Source organism: Rhinatrema bivittatum, chromosome 6, assembly GCF_901001135.1.
Source record: "Rhinatrema bivittatum chromosome 6, aRhiBiv1.1, whole genome shotgun sequence".
NCBI lineage: Eukaryota > Metazoa > Chordata > Amphibia > Gymnophiona > Rhinatrematidae > Rhinatrema > Rhinatrema bivittatum.
Genome location: NC_042620.1, coordinates 268,223,039 through 268,240,490, shown reverse-complemented (window position 1 = coordinate 268,240,490; position 17,452 = coordinate 268,223,039). Strand labels below are relative to the sequence as shown.

Here is a 17,452-nt window from a genome sequence, read left to right as displayed (position 1 = left end):
ATAAATGAAAACTTAATAAAGATATAATTATAAAAAAAAAAAGATAAAGGGATGTAATGATTCCTCTATGAGGAAAGGCTAAAGAGATTAGGCCTCTTCAGCTTTGAGAATAGATGGCTAAAGGGAGCTATATTAGAGATCTATAAAATAATAAGCAGAATGGACAGGTAAATGTGAATCAGTTTACTTCTTCAAAAAGTACAAAGAATATGGGACATGTAATGAAGTTACTAAGTAGTACATTTAAAATAAATAGGAGAAAATATATTTTTTCTCAATGCACATTTAAGCTCTGGAGTTTGTTACCAGAGGTTTTGGTGAAAGCCATTAGTGTAGCAGGATTTTAAAATGGTTTGGATAAGTTCCTGGAGGAAAAGTCCATAAAACATTATTAAGGGGGGACTTGGCGAAATCCACTGTTTATCCCTGGGTTAAGCAGCATGGAATCTATCAGCCCTTTGGTACTTGTGACCTAGATTTGCCACCATTGGAAAAGGGTACTGGACTGGATGTTTTTTGGGGTTTTTTGTTTTTTTATTTTAAAACACACCTGGTGTTCCATGTTTCTTAATGGAAAGGGGGCAATAGCCCTGCCTTAAGACCCAGCAGGAAAAACGTTACCTAGTTTCCACAGTGCACTTCAGGTACATTAAGAAGCAGGAAGTGCTAATGCCCACATACAACTTAGCTTCTAGGATCTGGATGTAGAATGTAGTTGTGTTTCTTGGTATTTGATTTTAGAGATTAGTAATGTCTCATCATAGTTTTTACAGTCACAGAAAGGAGTACAAATAGGGGTACAAAACTTTGTCTGGATAAAATGATAGTGAACAGTACTCCAAGAAAATCCCAAGGAGGGAAAACTCACAGAACTTTAAAGGCCAGAAGGTTAAATCTATACATTTCCCCAGGACACTTCTCAGGAAGAGTACAGGCAAAGAAAGCACAACCACACCGAGGCGTTTTATTCAGTATTCAGCGTGAAGCACCGGTGCTGCCAGGTGCTGAATTCCACCACAATGTTCCAGGAAAGAGAAGAACCCTCTCTGCATTGCGTGAGGCCTTAACTCCAGCATAAGAGCATGCATGTGCAGGTGGTGCTAAGGCTTCATTTTCTGCAACATCATAATCCTTCTAAACACTGGCCATTATAATAAAACCATAATACCTGACTTTACCTGAGGGTTTTTTTTAGATGATGAATAAAGCATTTCAGCTTGTCTTAGCTTGCTTTTACCTGAGGTACAGTACGTCCTGTGGAAGGTGACGTGTGTGCAGACTTTTAAGGTTCTGTGAGCTTTTTCCCTTAAGGAAGTTCTGGCATTGTTTATTCTGGTGTCTTAACTATGCAACATCTCAAGTACCATCATCAATCAGTCAGGTTACAGAATCCAAAATCAGATTATAAACCTTGCCATGCAATGACATTTGTGTAAAGGTTGTTGCTCTATGGAATGCCTACTGGATACTTAGTCCTATAATACATTTTTTCAATAACAGGTATTCCCACTACTAGTCCTGACAGTTTATTCCCCATTAAGGAAGAAGAGGAAATCTCTTTTGGAGAGCAACAGGTGTCAGAGAGAGGAGGAGTGGTTGACAACCCTTCGGGTGAGTATGAACTATTTTAACATGTTTGGGAACCTAGGATAGAATACAGATTGATCCCACATAGAGCACCTGAGCTGCCTGACTTGTCTACAAGATTACAAACTGAATACATTAAACATGTAAAACAGGTTTTTTAGCCTGTATTAATAGTTGGGGTATGCAGAGAGATCTACTTCTGACTGAATTTTCCCAGTTCATTAATACGGTTAACCAGGAAACAAAAAATGCCAAAAAGCTTCCAGCACCACCAAGTGCTTTTGCGGCAGCCTTGCTGGTCAGGGGCCTTTGCTAGCCCATGGGTGCCTGGCAGAGAGACTGCTATTATCAACCCACTTATTCAAAACCAAACCAAGAGAATGAAAACATGCTTCTGGGGAGGGGAAGAAATGAGTGAAAGAGAGAGAGAGGTTATGCTCCATAATCTCAGCTCCCTCCACCTTACTGCAACCAGTCCTATGCCAAACTAGCTTGGGAGCTAAGAGGTCCATATTCAGCTGCTGTGCTAATTAGCCAGATAAACTTTAGAACAGCCCTATGGCCCAACCATAGTTGGCCAGATAATTCAGCCAGCTGACTCAAATTAACCAGCTAGCTTGATATTCAATCTGGCCAACTTGACTCCTCTCTGCTATTCCCCGCCCCTGAGTTAGCCAGATAAGTCACTTATCCAGCTGAGTAGCTGTTACGGCGGCCGGCCGCGAGACACCACGGCCGACCACACTCACCCAGCGGGTGGGTCCCGGCCTCCACTGCTGCTCCGCTGCCCCGGGGCCTTCTCCTCGGCACGGCAAAGGATGCTCCTCTCCGCTGTCGCACAGCCAGCTGCATCCTCACAGGCGCGCGTGCGTGGCTCCTTCCCTTTCTTAAAGGGGCCATGCCAGAAGACCTTCTCGCGGAACCCAGACATGCTGGAACCCGCTGGCCCTATAAAAGGTAGCCCCTGCTGCCTCAGCAACAGGTCCCACTCTGGTAGTGCTTCAGTTGCTTCGTATTCTGTTCCTGGTTCCTGTGTCTCCGTTCCTGTCCTGCACCTCTGTCTCTTTGGCTGGCTTGCTTTGCCTGCTGCCTGCCTCAACCAACTGCCTGTTCTCTGTTCTGCTGACTGCTGCCTGCCTTGACTCCTGGCCTGTCCTTGGATTCTGCTTTTGCCTGCTGCCTGCCTTGACGAACTGCCTGTTCTCCATTCTGCTGACCGCTGCATGCCTTGACCCCTGGCCTGTCTTTGATTCCGCTCTTGTCGCCAGCCCTGACTCTCAGACCACCTGACCTGCTTACGTTTCTCACCTCCAGACCAGTTCGCAGGAGACCCACTCCTAAGTCCTGCCGGCCCCGGCACCCAAGGGCTCAACCTGCAGGGAACGAGGGCTGGTAAAGATGAAGGTCCTGCTGGGTCTCCATTATCTACGTCCACCTACCGACATCGAGGGCCTATAGGGCGCCCCTATAGGCAGCACTAACCTTGCCTCGGCCAAGGGTCCACATCTCGACGCAACAGATTGCTGAGGCCATGGGCTCGGCGGACCTCTCAGGCCTCCAGGCCATCCCAGGCTTGGCCTTGAAAATCCAGCAGCAGCAGCAATTCTTGGAGTCGTCGGAAGCCTCCTTACAATGATTGAATGCCCGCTTTGACGCCTTCCCATCTGCTCTGGCGTCCTCTGTCTTCCTGGCACCCATGGCATCCACTCTCCGATTGCCGGCCCCCCCTCGCTTTGCAGGTGACTCCAAGCAATGCTGGGGCTTCATCAACCAGTGCTTTATGCATTTTACACTTCACCCTGCACAGTTCCCTTCGGACACCGTGAATACCACCTTCATTCTCTCGCTCCTCGATGGAAAGACCCTGGCTTGGGCGTCCCCTCTATGAGAACAAGGGGATCCCCTTCTTCAGGATCTGCAGTGTTTCGTTCAGGTCTTCAAGCAAACATTTGATGAACCGGATCGGCAAGTTGCCACTGACTCGGACATACTCAACCTCCGGAGGGAGCGCGTCCCTTTTCGGACTACGCCATCGAATTCCGCACTATGGCCACTGAGCAGAACTGGCGGGAAGACAGCATGCGGAGCATCTTCTTGGAGGGGCTCTCCTCCCATATAAAGGACGAGTTGGCCGCCTGGGAACTCCCCGAATCTCTGGACGCACTTATTGACCTGGCTGCCCAGATTGATCGCTTCCAGCAGCATGCACGGGAAGTCAGGGGCCCCGCAGGTCTGTTCCATTGGCACCATCCTTCTCCAAACCCCTGGTGGGGACTTCGGCACCAGGGACCACTCGACAGGAGGAGCCCATCCCTTTGTTTACCGAAGAGAGACACCGCTGTCAAACTTTGGGCCTGTGCCTATATTGTGCTGGGAAGGGACTGTGCCTATATTGTGCTGGGAAGGGACGTTTTTTGGCCCGCTGTCCGGAAAGGCCGGGAAAATTCCAGGCCTAGAACCAGCCGGGGAGGTGGTTCTAGGTTTCACTAAGCCCGCTCCCCAATTCATGCTCCCTGTAGCCCTACTCGTGGGCAGGGATGAGTTTTCTACCCAAGTCCTCATGGATTCTGGCACGGGGGAAATTTTATCTTGAAAGACCTGGTCCATCATCTGAACCTTCCCACAAGGTTGCGGAACACTCAGCTGGTGATCTCCTCCATCTCAGGCGACCCGCTTCCCAGGAGGATCACCGAGACCATTCTTCCCGTCCACCTCCGGACCGATATGTTGCATCACGAGGATTTGACCTTCCATGTGATAGAAAAGGCAGTACATCCCATTGTCCTTTGATTACCCTGGCTCTAGCAGCACGCTCCCATTTTAAACCGAGAGACTCTCCAACTGACCAAATGGGTTCCTCAGTGTCACTCCGGTTCCTCTTCGTCCCATCGCACGTTCCCCCTTGATGCTTGCAACGACCTCTCTGGGTCTACCCCTGCAGTATTACAACTTCGCAGATGTCTTCTCTAAGGAGAGCGCCGAGATCCTGCCAGAACACTGGGTGTTCAATTGCGCCATTAACCTGGTCCCTGGAAGCATTCCTCCTCGGGGAAGGGTGTACCCCCTATCCCTGCCTGAGACCGAGGCCATGGCCAAATATATTCAAGAAAACCTGGAAAGGGGGTTTATTCACCCTTCGACGTCATCGGCAGGAGCCGGATTGTTCTTCATGGCCAAGAAAGATGGCTCCCTCCAGCCCTGTATTGAATACCCGTGGGCTTAACGCCATAACCAGGAAGGATCGGTATCCCTTGCCTCTTATTCCTAAATTACTGGATCGCCTGCAGGGAGCTCGCATCTATCTTCACCAAGTTGGACCTCCGAGGGGCGTACAACCTGGTCCGGATCAAGCCAGGGGACGAGTGGAAGACTGCATTTAATACCCGAGACAGTCATTATAAATATCTTGTAATGCCGTTTGGGCTATGCAATGCCCCCGCAGTATTCCAAGCTATGATAAATGAGATCTTTCGTGATTATACCACTGTGGTGGTCTATCTCGATGACGCCATGATATCCGACAGGTCCTCCAACGCCTGCATACCCACAAACTATGCAAAACTGGAGAAGTGCATTTTTGAAGAAGAATCTGTCCCCTTCTTGGGGTATATTGTTTCCAGCACTGGTTTCAGGATGGACCCAGAAAAGGTGGCCTGTATCCAAGACTGGCCCCAGCCTTCGATCCCTGCAACGATTTTTAGGCTTCGCCAATTTCTACAGGCAGTTCATCCCTCATTACTCCCAGCTGGTCGTGCCACTTATGGCACTCACACGGAAAGGAGCCAATACCCGAGAGTGGCCCACAGAGGCACTAACTGCCTTTGCAACCCTGAAACTGGCCTTCCTCCAGCAACCCTGCCTCCATCATCCTGACCCCACACTGTGAATCGGTTATTTACTCTTTCGGATAATAGAAAGACTAGGGGTCACTCCATGAAGTTAGCATTTAGCACATTTAAAACTAATCGGAGAAAGTTCTTTTTTACTCGACGCACAATTAAACTCTGGAATTTATTGCCAGAGGATGTGGTTAGTGCAGTTAATATAGCTGTGTTTAAAAAAGGATTGGATAAGTTCTTGGAGAAGTCCATTACCTGCTATTAATTAAGTTGACTTAGAAAATAGCCACTGCTATTACTAGCAACGGTAACATGAAATACTTAGTTTTTGGGTACTTGCCAGGTTCTTATGGCCTGGATTGGCCATTGTTGGAAACAGGATGCTGGCCTTGATAGACCCTTGGTCTGACCCAGTATGGCATGTTCTTATGTTCTTATTTTGGAGGTCGATGCCTCCTCCATCGCCGTTGGAGCAGTCTTGGGCCAACTCACCGCTAAAGGTACCTTCCATCCCTGCTCCTACTTCTCCTGAAAATTCTCCCCCACAGAGAGGAATTAAGGCATTGGGGATAAAGAGCTCTTAGCTATAAAACTTGCTTTCGAGGAGTGGCGACAATGGCTGGAGAGGGCTCGTCACGCTGTCAGCGTTTATACTGACCACAAGAACCTGGAGCATCTCCACCATGCTCAGCATCTGAACGCATGGCAGGCCCATTGGTCCCTATTTTTTAGTTGCTTTGACTTCCTGGTGAAATACCGTCCAGCTGCCAAAGAATATCAGGGCCAACTCTCGGTCTTTTGAACAAGAGGATAATCCAGACCCTCTGGGTTATATTATTGACCCAACATGCATCTTGGTAGCTGCCTCTCAGGCAATTCCCCAAGGGAAGACTGTGGTTCCGACCCAACTCTGGCAATAAGTTTTAGAGTGGGCCCACGACTCAAAGGTTGCCAGCCATACCGGTTGTGCATGAACTCTTGCCTTACTTAAACGGTATTACTGGTGGCCGCTAATGGATAAAGACACGAAGGCCTATGTGGACTCTTGTCCCACCTACGCTTGCCAAAAGCCCGTGGTGGGATGACATTGGGGGCTGATACAGCCGCTGCCGGCCCCCAAAGAACCCTGGACCCACATATCTACCAACTTTGTGGTAGATCTCCCCTCTTCAAGTGGCAACAGAATAATTTGGGTCGTCACAGACCGTTTCTTAAAGATGGCTCACTTCATCGCCCTTCCGGCGCTTCCATCTGCTCCAGAACTGGCAAAACTGTTCACCTTCCACATTTTCTGCCTTCATGGATTACCCCGTCACATTGTCTCCGATCACAGAGCTCAGTTTACCGTCAAATACTGGCGATCTTTGTGCTGCAAATTCAATATCAAGTTGGATTTCACCACTGCCTACCACCCTCAGGCCAATGGCCAAGCAGAATACACTAACCGCACTCTAAAGACCTTTTTGCGCTCCTTCGTAAACTTACAACAGGACAACTGGGCTGACCTCCTTCTCTGGGCGGAGTTTTCATACAACTCTCACCTGAATGCCGCCACTGGGTCCTCACCCTTCCTCGTGGTATATGGAAAGCAACTGCTTCCCCCACTGCCAGTACCTCTGTCCGTTCCGTCTCCCGCCGCCCAGTTGACGGCACAAGAACTTCAGTCTTTATGGTCCCAAACAGAAGACCTGATTCGCTAAGCTGCCGAGAGAGCAAAAGTTGCAGCCAACAGACACATACGTCCTGCTCCCCTGCTCAAACCCGGAGACAAGGTATGGCTGAGTACTCGCAACATTCGACTTCGGGTACCCTCCATGAGGCTAGTGCCCTGTTATATTGGTCCCTTCTCCATCCTGCAACAGATTACCCCAGTTACATACCAATTCCGTCTTCCAGCATCGTTGAAAATCCACGACGTCTTCCATGTCTCCCTACTTAAGCCAGTGGTCCTGTCTTGGCCAGCCCGGAAGGTGCCCGAACCAGAAAGGATCTCCTCCGAAGGAGACCAGATTTATCAGGTGAAGGAGATCCTAGATGTCCGTTGCCGCCACAAGAGGTGGGAGTACTTGATTGCCTGGGAGAGATACGGACCAGAAGAGAACTCTTGGGAACCCAGTTCCAGTATCTTGGATAAAAGACTCCACACCGCACACCCGAAGAAGCCCAGGCCCCGAGGAGGAGGGATTAGAAGAGGGGATACTGTTACGGCGGCCGACCACACTCACCCGGCGGGCGGGTCCCGGCCTCCAGCGCTGCTCCTCTGCCCTGGGGCCTTCTCCTCAGCGCGGCAAAAGACGCTCCTCTCCGCCGTCGCACAACCAGCCGCATCCTCCCAGTCACGCATGGCTCCTCCCCTTTCTTAAAGGGGCCGCACCGGAAGACCTCGCGGGACCCGGATACGCTGGAACCCACTGGCCCTATAAAAGACAGCCCCTGCTGCCTCAGCAATAGGTCCCACTCTGGTAGTGCTTCAGTTGCTTCATGTTCTGTTCCTGGTTCCTGTGTCTCTGTTCCTGTCCTGCACCTCCGTCCCTTTGGTTTGCTTCTTTGGAACCTGACCTGGCTTGTTTCTTGGATTTCGCTTTAGCCTGCTGCCTGCCTCGACCAACTGCATGTTCTCTGTTCTGCTGACCACTGCCTGCTTTGACCCCTGGCCTGTCCTTGGATTCTGCTTTTGCTTGCTACCTGCCTTGATCCCTGACCTGTCTTGGATTCTGCTCTCGTCGCCAGCCCTGACTATTGAACCGCCCGACCTGCCTTTGTTTCTTACCTCCAGACCAGCTCGCAGGAGATCCGCTCCTAAGTCCTGCCGGTCCTGACACCCAAGGGCTCAACCTGCGAGGAACGAGGGCTGGTAAAGGTGAAGGTCCTGTTGAGTCTCCATTATCTACATCCGCCTATCGATGTCGAGGGCCTATAGGGCGCCCCTATAGGCAGCACCAGCCTCGCCTTGGCCAAGGGTCCACATCTCGACGCAACAGTAGCAACCACTGATTGTAGCTGGATATTCAATAGCGCCGCTTAGGTAGATAAATAGTACTTATCTGGCTAAGTTCTGTTTTGAATATTGGTCTCTAAGTAACAGGCATTGTTTATGACAGTGACAAAAGAGTTGGTCAGGGACTTAGTCCTGCTCCTCACTTGGTAGATGGCAGCTAGAGAGCTACTCATTTTGTAGATCTGACCTCCATAAAGCCAATCGATGAATGAGTTTGAATTCATAAATGTGTCATCCATAGAAGGTCATGGAGTCTGAGATGGAATGTCTTAGGCTCTAAGTACTGAGGAGTCTGGAGTCAGTCACATGGAATGTGCCTAACACAGTGCATGGATCTGAGTTTGCAAATGGAAGATCAAACTCTCTCATTCCCTGTATATGGGAGTTGACTGTTCTGTGTTCCTTTCATTTTTGTTCACCTTTCATTCTTTTTTCAAAAACATTTATATTACATGTGTTTATATTATGCCTACCTTTTTTTTTTAATTTTAGCTGAGCTAATTTTTTTTGTTATATGTAGTGTTATATTTTTCTCTTTGACTTTTCCTTCTATAAGGTATCCTGGGTAGGCATCATATAAAAATAGAAATACATTTTAATATAATGTCTTTCATTGTAGTGTTGTCCCTAGGGTAAGTGTGTGCATCAGCAGTCTCTGGAAGCACACACCTGCACTGAGCCAATGCTGCAAGTTTCTTCTATACTGATGCCTAGCACCTCTCTTCCCTGCCAAACAGTCATTCTGCAACCAGCACATATACTTGTGTTTTAAAGAGTATAGACAAGAATACAAATATGCAAAATTGCAGGTATGTACAAAAAAGACTAGCTAAACAAAAAAAAAAAACACTGCCACCCTCTCTGCCTTGTCTCATTCTCCCTTTGCAACCCATACATTACAGAGAAAAGCATTATCTCAATAATTTAGTAAACTGGTAAGCGTGAAGGACTAATCCTGTAGGCCAAGTGCTCATTGTCTCATTATCTCAAGAATTTAGTAAAATAGTGTGTACAGGACAAATCCTGTAGGCCAAGTGCTCAATGTCTGTTTTTTTTTTACAGCTTGTCCAGTTAGCAGTCCCAGCATGTTGTTAATGATTCAGCAAGAAAAGGAATCCTATGCCCTGGATCAGCAGGACTGTGAGACCAAGAGAAGTTTCAGTACTCTCATTACAAGTGAGTAAAGTACCGATGATGCCAAATCTACCCCTCTCGCCATATCATTTAGTATGTCAAATTGGCAGTGGTTGCAATCCACCTACACAATTTAACCCAGTGATTCCCAAACCTTTCCTGGGCAACTTCCAGTCAGGTGTTTAGGTTATCCACAATGAATATGCATGAAAGAGATTTGCTTGCACTGCTTCCATTGCTTGCAGATTCATTATGTATATCCCGACAATCTGACTGGCTGGGGGGGTCTCCCACGACAAGTTTGGGAGCCACTGCCCTAACGCATCCTACGTTTACTGTTTGAAAATAGTCTTACCTTTCTACCTGTACATATGACATTTCCAGTGCTAGGTCACAGTCCCTTACTTGTCTGTATATGTCACACCTCTAATACCAGATCTCAGTCCTTTTCCTTGTCTGCATATGTCACACCTCGAATGTACAGTGTCACCCATTTTGATGCTGTATTATCTCTCTAACATTCTATGGCTAGTAGCTAAACACAGAACCTGTGACAAATTAACAGCAAACACAATAGCAGATAAAGACCATATGGCCATTTAGTCTGCCCATCCACTCCACCTACTCTTCCTCAGATCCTTTGTGCTTGTCCCATGTTTTCTTGAATTGTGATAATGTCCTTATCTCTTCCATCTCCACTGGAAAGCCATTCCATGTATCGTCTATCCTTACTCTAAAGAAATATTTCCTTAGAGCACTCCTGAGTCTTTCCCTTTTCACCTTCATCCAATGAACGTTTGTCAAGAGCCCCTTTCCATTGAAAGAGACCTGCCTCCTGTGCATTTATTCCTTGGAGAATACCAAAATTAATTATGATTTTTTTCACAGCCTTTCATTTCTGAATTAATTTTGTTTGACTAAAGGTGCAAGCTTTGTTGGAATGTTACGTTGAGGTACAGTGTGATGTACCAGCCCTGAGATCACAGGATCTTGCTCATGTCCCTACATATGCAGAGCTGAATCTAGGGCTTATGTACAAGCAATGTTGTGATATTGAGTTGCAAGTACTAGACTAATAACAGCATCAGGCCCATTGTCCTTAATTTCCCATAATTTACCTTATGCAAACAAGAGTATTCCCTTGAGTTGGGTTCCTCTCTCAAAAAAGGTTGATAAAATAGTATTGTTTGATCCATTTAGTATTTATATCGGTATTGGGTAAAGCTGGGTGAAATCCTTTTATTCTTCTAAGAGTGTTCAATTTTGAGACATTTTATAGAGAAGGCTTGCATATCCTCTCCTTAAAAACTTACAAAACTAGTTTTCATATATTAGTTATATTTTTTTTTTATTATTTGGTCTTTGATTTCCCTTCTGTCTTCCATGTTTTCACTTGTATCTCTTCACCTTGCTTCGCTTATCTTTCTTTTCCTCTGTCTTCCTTGTCCTTAATACTATTTTCCTAGCGTGTAGCCAGATGGACTCAGAACGAATGGGTATAGTGTGCTCGTGCTAGCAGTTGGAGACGGATCTGACGTCAGCACGGGTACATATACCCCCACAGGAAGCATAGCAACTCAGTAATCTTCCTTGCAAAAGCTGTTATGGATGTGTGTGTACTGACGCTCAGTGAAATAGTGAAACAGGATTCCCCTGACCGATTGATAGTAGCTGGAGACCACCAGCATTCCCAACCAGAAGGCGTAAACACCTGGCAAAGGGGACGCTCTTATGTAAACTAATGACATGGCCTACCTTGAATCGGTGAAACCCATGTACACTGGCAGCTGGGCGGGATGCTGAGTCCATCTGTCTACACTAAGGAAAAGGAGATTATCAGGGTAAGTAATCTCAACATTTCCTAGCGTGTTGCCAGATGGACTCAGATAGGTAAGAAGGGAGAAGTGGTGATCGTGGGTGACTTTAATATGCCAGATGTAGACTGGAAAATCCCATCTGCAGAAACTAAAAATAGTAGAGCAATAATGGATGCCATGCAAGTATCTTTGTTCAAACAAATGGTGTTGGAACCCACGAGAGAAGGTGCTATACTCGACTTATTGCTCAATAATGCAGATAATGTCTCAGATGTCCAGGTGGGCGCCCACCTCAGCAGCAGTGATCATCGAACGGTATGGTTTAATATCACTAATAGAATAGGGAAAAGAACCACAAAGACCCGAGTTTTACAGTTCAAAAACACAGACTTTGAGGAAATGGGAAAGTACCTGGAGGAAGAACTTAAAGGATGGGAGAACGAGAGAGATGTGGATCAGCAGTGGACCAATCTAAAAGGAGCAATCACCAAGGCAACTGCTCTATATGTTAGAAACATAAAGAAAAGCAAAAGAAAATTGAAACCTATCTGGTTCTCAAAGGAGGTGGCTGACAAAATTAAAGCTAAAAGAACAGCATTCAAGAAATATAAAGGATCCCAAAGGGAGGAGCACAAAGAAGAATATTTGTATCAACTGAGGGAGACGAAGAAAACAATCAAGTTGGCAAAAAATCAAGCAGAAGAGAGGATTGCCAAGGAGATAAAAAATGGTGACAAAACATTTTTCAGATACATCAGCGAAAAGAGAAAGGTCCAAAGTGGTATAGTGAAATTGAAAGGTGGTAATGATCAATGTGTGGAGACAGACGAAGAAATGGCAGAAATATTAAACAAATACTTCAGCTCTGTGTTCACTAAAGAAGACCCTGGAGAAGGACCATCTCTACACAACAAGAAACTGGAGGGAAGTGGAATAGATGAAAATCCTTTTACAGTAGAAAATGTGTGGGAAGAGCTAAAGAACCTGAAAGTGGACAAAGCCATGGGGCCTGATGGGATTCATCCAAGGATATTGAGGGAGCTCAGAGATGTTCTGGCGGGTCCGCTGTGTGACCTGTTCAATAGATCCCTAGAAACGGGAGTGGTGCCGAGAGACTGGAGAAGAGCGGTGGTGGTCCCGCTTCACAAGAGTGGGAACAGGGAGGAGGCTGGCAACTACAGGCCGGTTAGCCTCACTTCGGTGGTGGGAAAAGTAATGGAGTCTCTGCTGAAAGAGAGAATAGTGAACTATCTACAGTCCGGAGAATTGATGGACCAGAGGCAACATGGATTCACCAGGGGAAGATCCTGTCAGACAAATCTGATTGACTTTTTTGACTGGGTAACCAAGGAATTGGACCAAGGAAGAGCGCTCGATGTCATATACTTGGATTTCAGCAAAGCTTTTGATACGGTTCCGCACAGGAGACTGGTGAATAAAACGAGAAGCTTGGGAGTGAGTGACAAGGTGGTGACCTGGATTGCAAATTGGTTGACGGACAGAAGACAATGTGTGACGGTAAACGGAACCTTCTCTGAAGAGAGAGCGGTTTTAAGTGGTGTACCGCAAGGATCGGTGTTGGGACCGGTCCTGTTCAATATCTTTGTGAGCGACATTGCGGACGGGATAGAAGGTAAGGTTTGTCTTTTTGCGGATGACACTAAGATCTGCAACAGAGTGGACACGCCGGAAGGAGTGGAGAGAATGAGACGGGATCTAAGGAAACTGGAAGAGTGGTCGAAGATATGGCAGCTGAGATTCAATGCCATGAAGTGCAAAGTCATGCATATGGGGAGCGGAAATCCAAATGAACTGTATTCGATGGGGGGGAAAGGCTGACGTGCACGGAGCAGGAGAGGGACCTTGGGGTGATAGTGTCTAATGATATGAAGTCTGCGAAACAATGCGACAAGGCGATAGCAAAAGCCAGAAGAATGCTGGGCTGCATAGAGAGAGGAATATCGAGTAAGAAAAGGGAAGTGATTATTCCCTTGTACAGGTCCTTGGTGAGGCCTCACCTGGAGTACTGTGTTCAGTTCTGGAGACCGTATCTACAAAAAGACAAAGACAAGATGGAAGCGGTACAGAGAAGGGCGACCAGGAAGGTGGAGGATCTTCATCGCATGACGTACGAGGAGAGATTGAAGAATCTAAATATGTACACCCTGGAGGAAAGGAGGAGCAGAGGTGATATGATACAGACTTTCAGATACTTGAAAGGTTTTAATGATCCAAAGGCAACGACAAACCTTTACCATAAGAAAAAAATCAGCAGAACCAGGGGTCACGATTTGAAGCTCCAGGGAGGAAGATTCAGAACCAATGTCAGGAAGTATTTCTTCACGGAGAGGGTGGTGGATGCCTGGAATGCCCTTCCGGAGGAAGTGGTGAAGACCAGAACTGTGAAGGACTTCAAAGGGGCGTGGGATAAACACTGTGGATCCATAAAGTCAAGAGGCCGCCAATGAAGAGTGGGTGACTCGCCAGAATGATGGCTACTGCCTGGAGACAATACCCTTATTCAATAAACATACACATGGTTACTGTGACTCCAACATCACTCTAAGCTTCAACAGCAAGAGGAAATGTGGAAAAAAGGATTTGCACTCACAAAGACGGGAGTAGCTGGCTTGTTACGGCGGTTACTACCCCAAACCAAATATCCAAATTACTACCTCCACCTTCCTCTATTCCTGATGCCTTTCAACTAGCTTGATCACTCCATTCTTATACTTCACTTCAATGCATATCCAGCATAGTTCTCTGCTTCAACAGCAGGGGAAAAGAAAAACTGTTACTTCACACATCCAGCAGAGCTCTCTGCTTAAACGGCAGGGGAGAAGAAAAAAGGATTCACACTCACAAAGCGGGGAGTAGCTGGCTTGTTACGGCGGTTACTACCCCAAACCAAATGTGCCTGATACTTCACTTTCAATGCATATCCAGCATAGCTCTCTGCTTCAACGGCAGGGGAGAAGAAAAAAACTGATACCTCACGCATATCCAGCATAGCTCCCTGCTTCAACGGCAGGGGAGAAGATAAACAACCAATAAGGCTGTATAACATAATCTGGGTAAAAACAAATAAGCATGGGTGTAGCTTGCTTATTGCGGCGGTTACTACCCCTACTACCTCTAACTACTCAAGCTAGATATTTCACTTGGATGCAGCTCCATCACCGCTCTCTACATTAATGGTGGGGGTGGAAGGGAATTAGAACCAAGAGCTAAGAGAAACAGATAAGTATGAGAGAAGAAATGAGGGAAGCTTGCTGGGCAGACTGGATGGGCCATTTGGTCTTCTTCTGCCGTCATTTCTATGTTTCTATGTTTCTATGTTACAAAAGCTTTACTCCCAGCTTGGGCGGGAGGCTGCCTGAGGTCCTTGTAGGACTGCCCTTGCAAATGCTGTGTCCTCCCTGGCCTGGACATCCAGACGGTAGAATCTGGAGAAGGTATGGAGGGGGAGGACCATGTCGCTGCTTTACATATTTCTGCAGGCGACAGCATCCTGGATTTCGCCCAGGATGCCACTTGTGCTCTGGTAGAATGAGCCTTGACCTGTAGAGGCGGAGACTTCCCGGCCTCTACGTAAGCTGCTCGGATAACTTCTTTAATCCAGTGGGCGATGGTGGGCCGAGAGGCCGCTTCACCTTGTTTCTTTCCGCTGTGCAGGACGAACAGATGGTCCGTCTTTCGTACTTCTTGTGTCACTTCCAGATATCTGGGCAGCAATCTGCCTATGTCGAGATGGCGTAATAAATGCCCTTCTTCAGATTTCTTCAAACCCGCCGTGGTAGGCAAGGATATGGTTTGGTTAAGGTGAAACTGAGAAACAGTCATTTGACGTGGCCGCTATGTCTCTTCAGATTGCGGCCTGCTGCACCGTGGTGACACGTGCCTGCTTATCCCAGGCCAGGAACGGCACCCCGGGAGATATCCTGGACCCAGCGCTATCCTTTCTAACGGACGCAGCCTCAGACCTTGTATGCACAGCGGCCAGAGGAGTATCAGCGGCGGTGGTGGCCAAGGAGACAGCTCTGGCTCAGAAGCTGGTCGGCCGACCCATCTTCCAAAACACGCCTCACAGGGATGCCCTTCAAAGGAACACTTCTGTTCGGCAGCAATTTAGAAAAGATGGCGGGCAAATGGGGCGAATCCCCAGTACCGCGCCTTTCGGAAGACAAGTCAAGGAGAGCCCAGCAATAGCCTTCCAGGGCCTCCAGGGGCAGAAGATCGCAGAAGGAGCAGCTACCAGGCGCCCCGCCCTCCGGGCAGGAACCAGTCCTTTCGGAACAAGCACAACAAGAGGGGAAACAGCTCAGGCTCAGGGCCCGGCCGCGCTACGCAATGAGAATCAGCCGACCCATCCAAGGGAAGCCATAGGGGGCAGACTGGCCCTATTCTACCAAAGATGGGTCGAGATAACTTCGGACAAGTGGGTCCTAGCCATCATCCGGGAAGGGTACTACCTGGACTTCATTCGCACCCCCCGGACAAGTTTGTGGAGTCCCCCTGCCACGACCCCACCAAAAAGGCGGCAGTGGAAGTTACACTGGCCAGGCTACTGAACCTCGAGGCCATAACTCCGGTACCTCCTCAGGAGATAAACTCTGGTCACTATTCCATATATTTTCTCATTCCCAAGAAAGAGGGAATGTTCCGACCAATCCTGGACCTCAAATCCGTAAACCGATACCTGAAGATCCCCCGCTTCCGCATGGAAACCCTGAGATCCGTAATAAAGGCAATACAGCCGGGAGAGTTCCTCACCTCCCTGGACCTGTCAGAGGCGTACCTGCACATCCCAATTTATCAGGAACACCAGCGTTACCTACGTTTCAAGATCCTGGGCCATCACTACCAGTTCCGGGCCCTACCCTTCGGGCTAGCCACAGCACCACGGACATTCACCAAGGTGATAGTGGTAGTGGCGGCAATACTGCGGAAGGAAGGAGTCCTCGTACATCCTTACTTGGATGACTGGCTGATCAGGGCAAAGTCACCAGAGGAAAGCATCCAATCAACCAACAGAGTCAAGTCTCTACTGGAGAGCTTCGGATGGGTGGTCAACACGAACAAGAGTTCCCTGCAGCCCTCACAATCGTTGGAGTACCTGGGGGTCCACTTCGACACCAAGGAAGACAAAGTCAGCCTGACTCCCACAAGGAGATCAAAACTGTGGAACCGGTTGCAATCCTTGATGAGCGACCCCCGCCCCACGGCATGGGATTACCTGCAGGCCCTAGGGCTGATGGCATCCACACTGGAAGTGGTCCCCTGGGCGAGGGCCCACATGAGGCCTCTACAACACTCACTGCTGTCCCGTTGGAACCCACGGTCGCACAACTACACCGTACGCTTAGCCCTCCCGGGCACAGTTCGGACCAAACTACACTGGTGGCTGCAGCCCAGCCACATGATCAGAGGCTCAAGACTATCATCCGCAACCTGGACTCTGCTAACTACAGATGCCAGCCTACGGGGATGGGGAGCACACTGCGAGGAATTAACCGCCCAAGGACAGTGGAACACAGAAAAGAGGCAGGATGGAACATCAATCGCCAAAAGCGCAGGCAGTCAGACTCGCCTGCCTGCGGTTCTCCCAAAGACTCCGAGGCAAAGCAGTCAGGGTGATGTCCGACAACGCCACAACGGTTGCCTACATCAACAGACAAGGGGGAACCAGAAGCCAACAGGTGTCACTGGAGATAAACCCACTGATGGCATGGGCAGAAGCAAATCTACAGGAGATCTCCGCCGCCCACATCGCCGGGAAGGACAACATCACGGCGGACTTCCTCAGCAGAGGAAAGTCTAGACCCAGGAGAATGGAAGCTGTCTCCCGCAGCCTTACGGATGATAGTAAACCGGTGGGGAACACCGGAAATGGACCTTCTGGCGAACAGAACCAACGCCCAAGTACCCAGATATTTCAGCCGCAAGCGGGATCTACAGTCCCAAGGGATCGATGCCCTGGTGCAGGCCTGGCCACGGGGGATCCTACTATACGCCTTCCCGCCGTGGCCCCTCTTGGGCGCAATCATTCACAAGATACAGCTACACAAGGGACTAGT

The 17,452-nt window shown here is 48.3% G+C and overlaps 1 protein-coding gene across 1 annotated transcript in view; it reads left to right on the top strand.

Annotated features, from left to right (window-relative positions):
- LOC115094263 (oocyte zinc finger protein XlCOF6-like) overlaps positions 1–17,452 on the top strand; it is an 84,340-nt gene that overhangs the window by 57,655 nt on the left and 9,233 nt on the right. The window contains exons 7-8 of the mRNA XM_029607132.1: positions 1,501–1,611; positions 9,487–9,600. Of these exons, the coding sequence (XP_029462992.1) occupies positions 1,501–1,611; positions 9,487–9,600 (225 nt within the window). The remainder of the gene's footprint in view (positions 1–1,500; positions 1,612–9,486; positions 9,601–17,452) is intronic.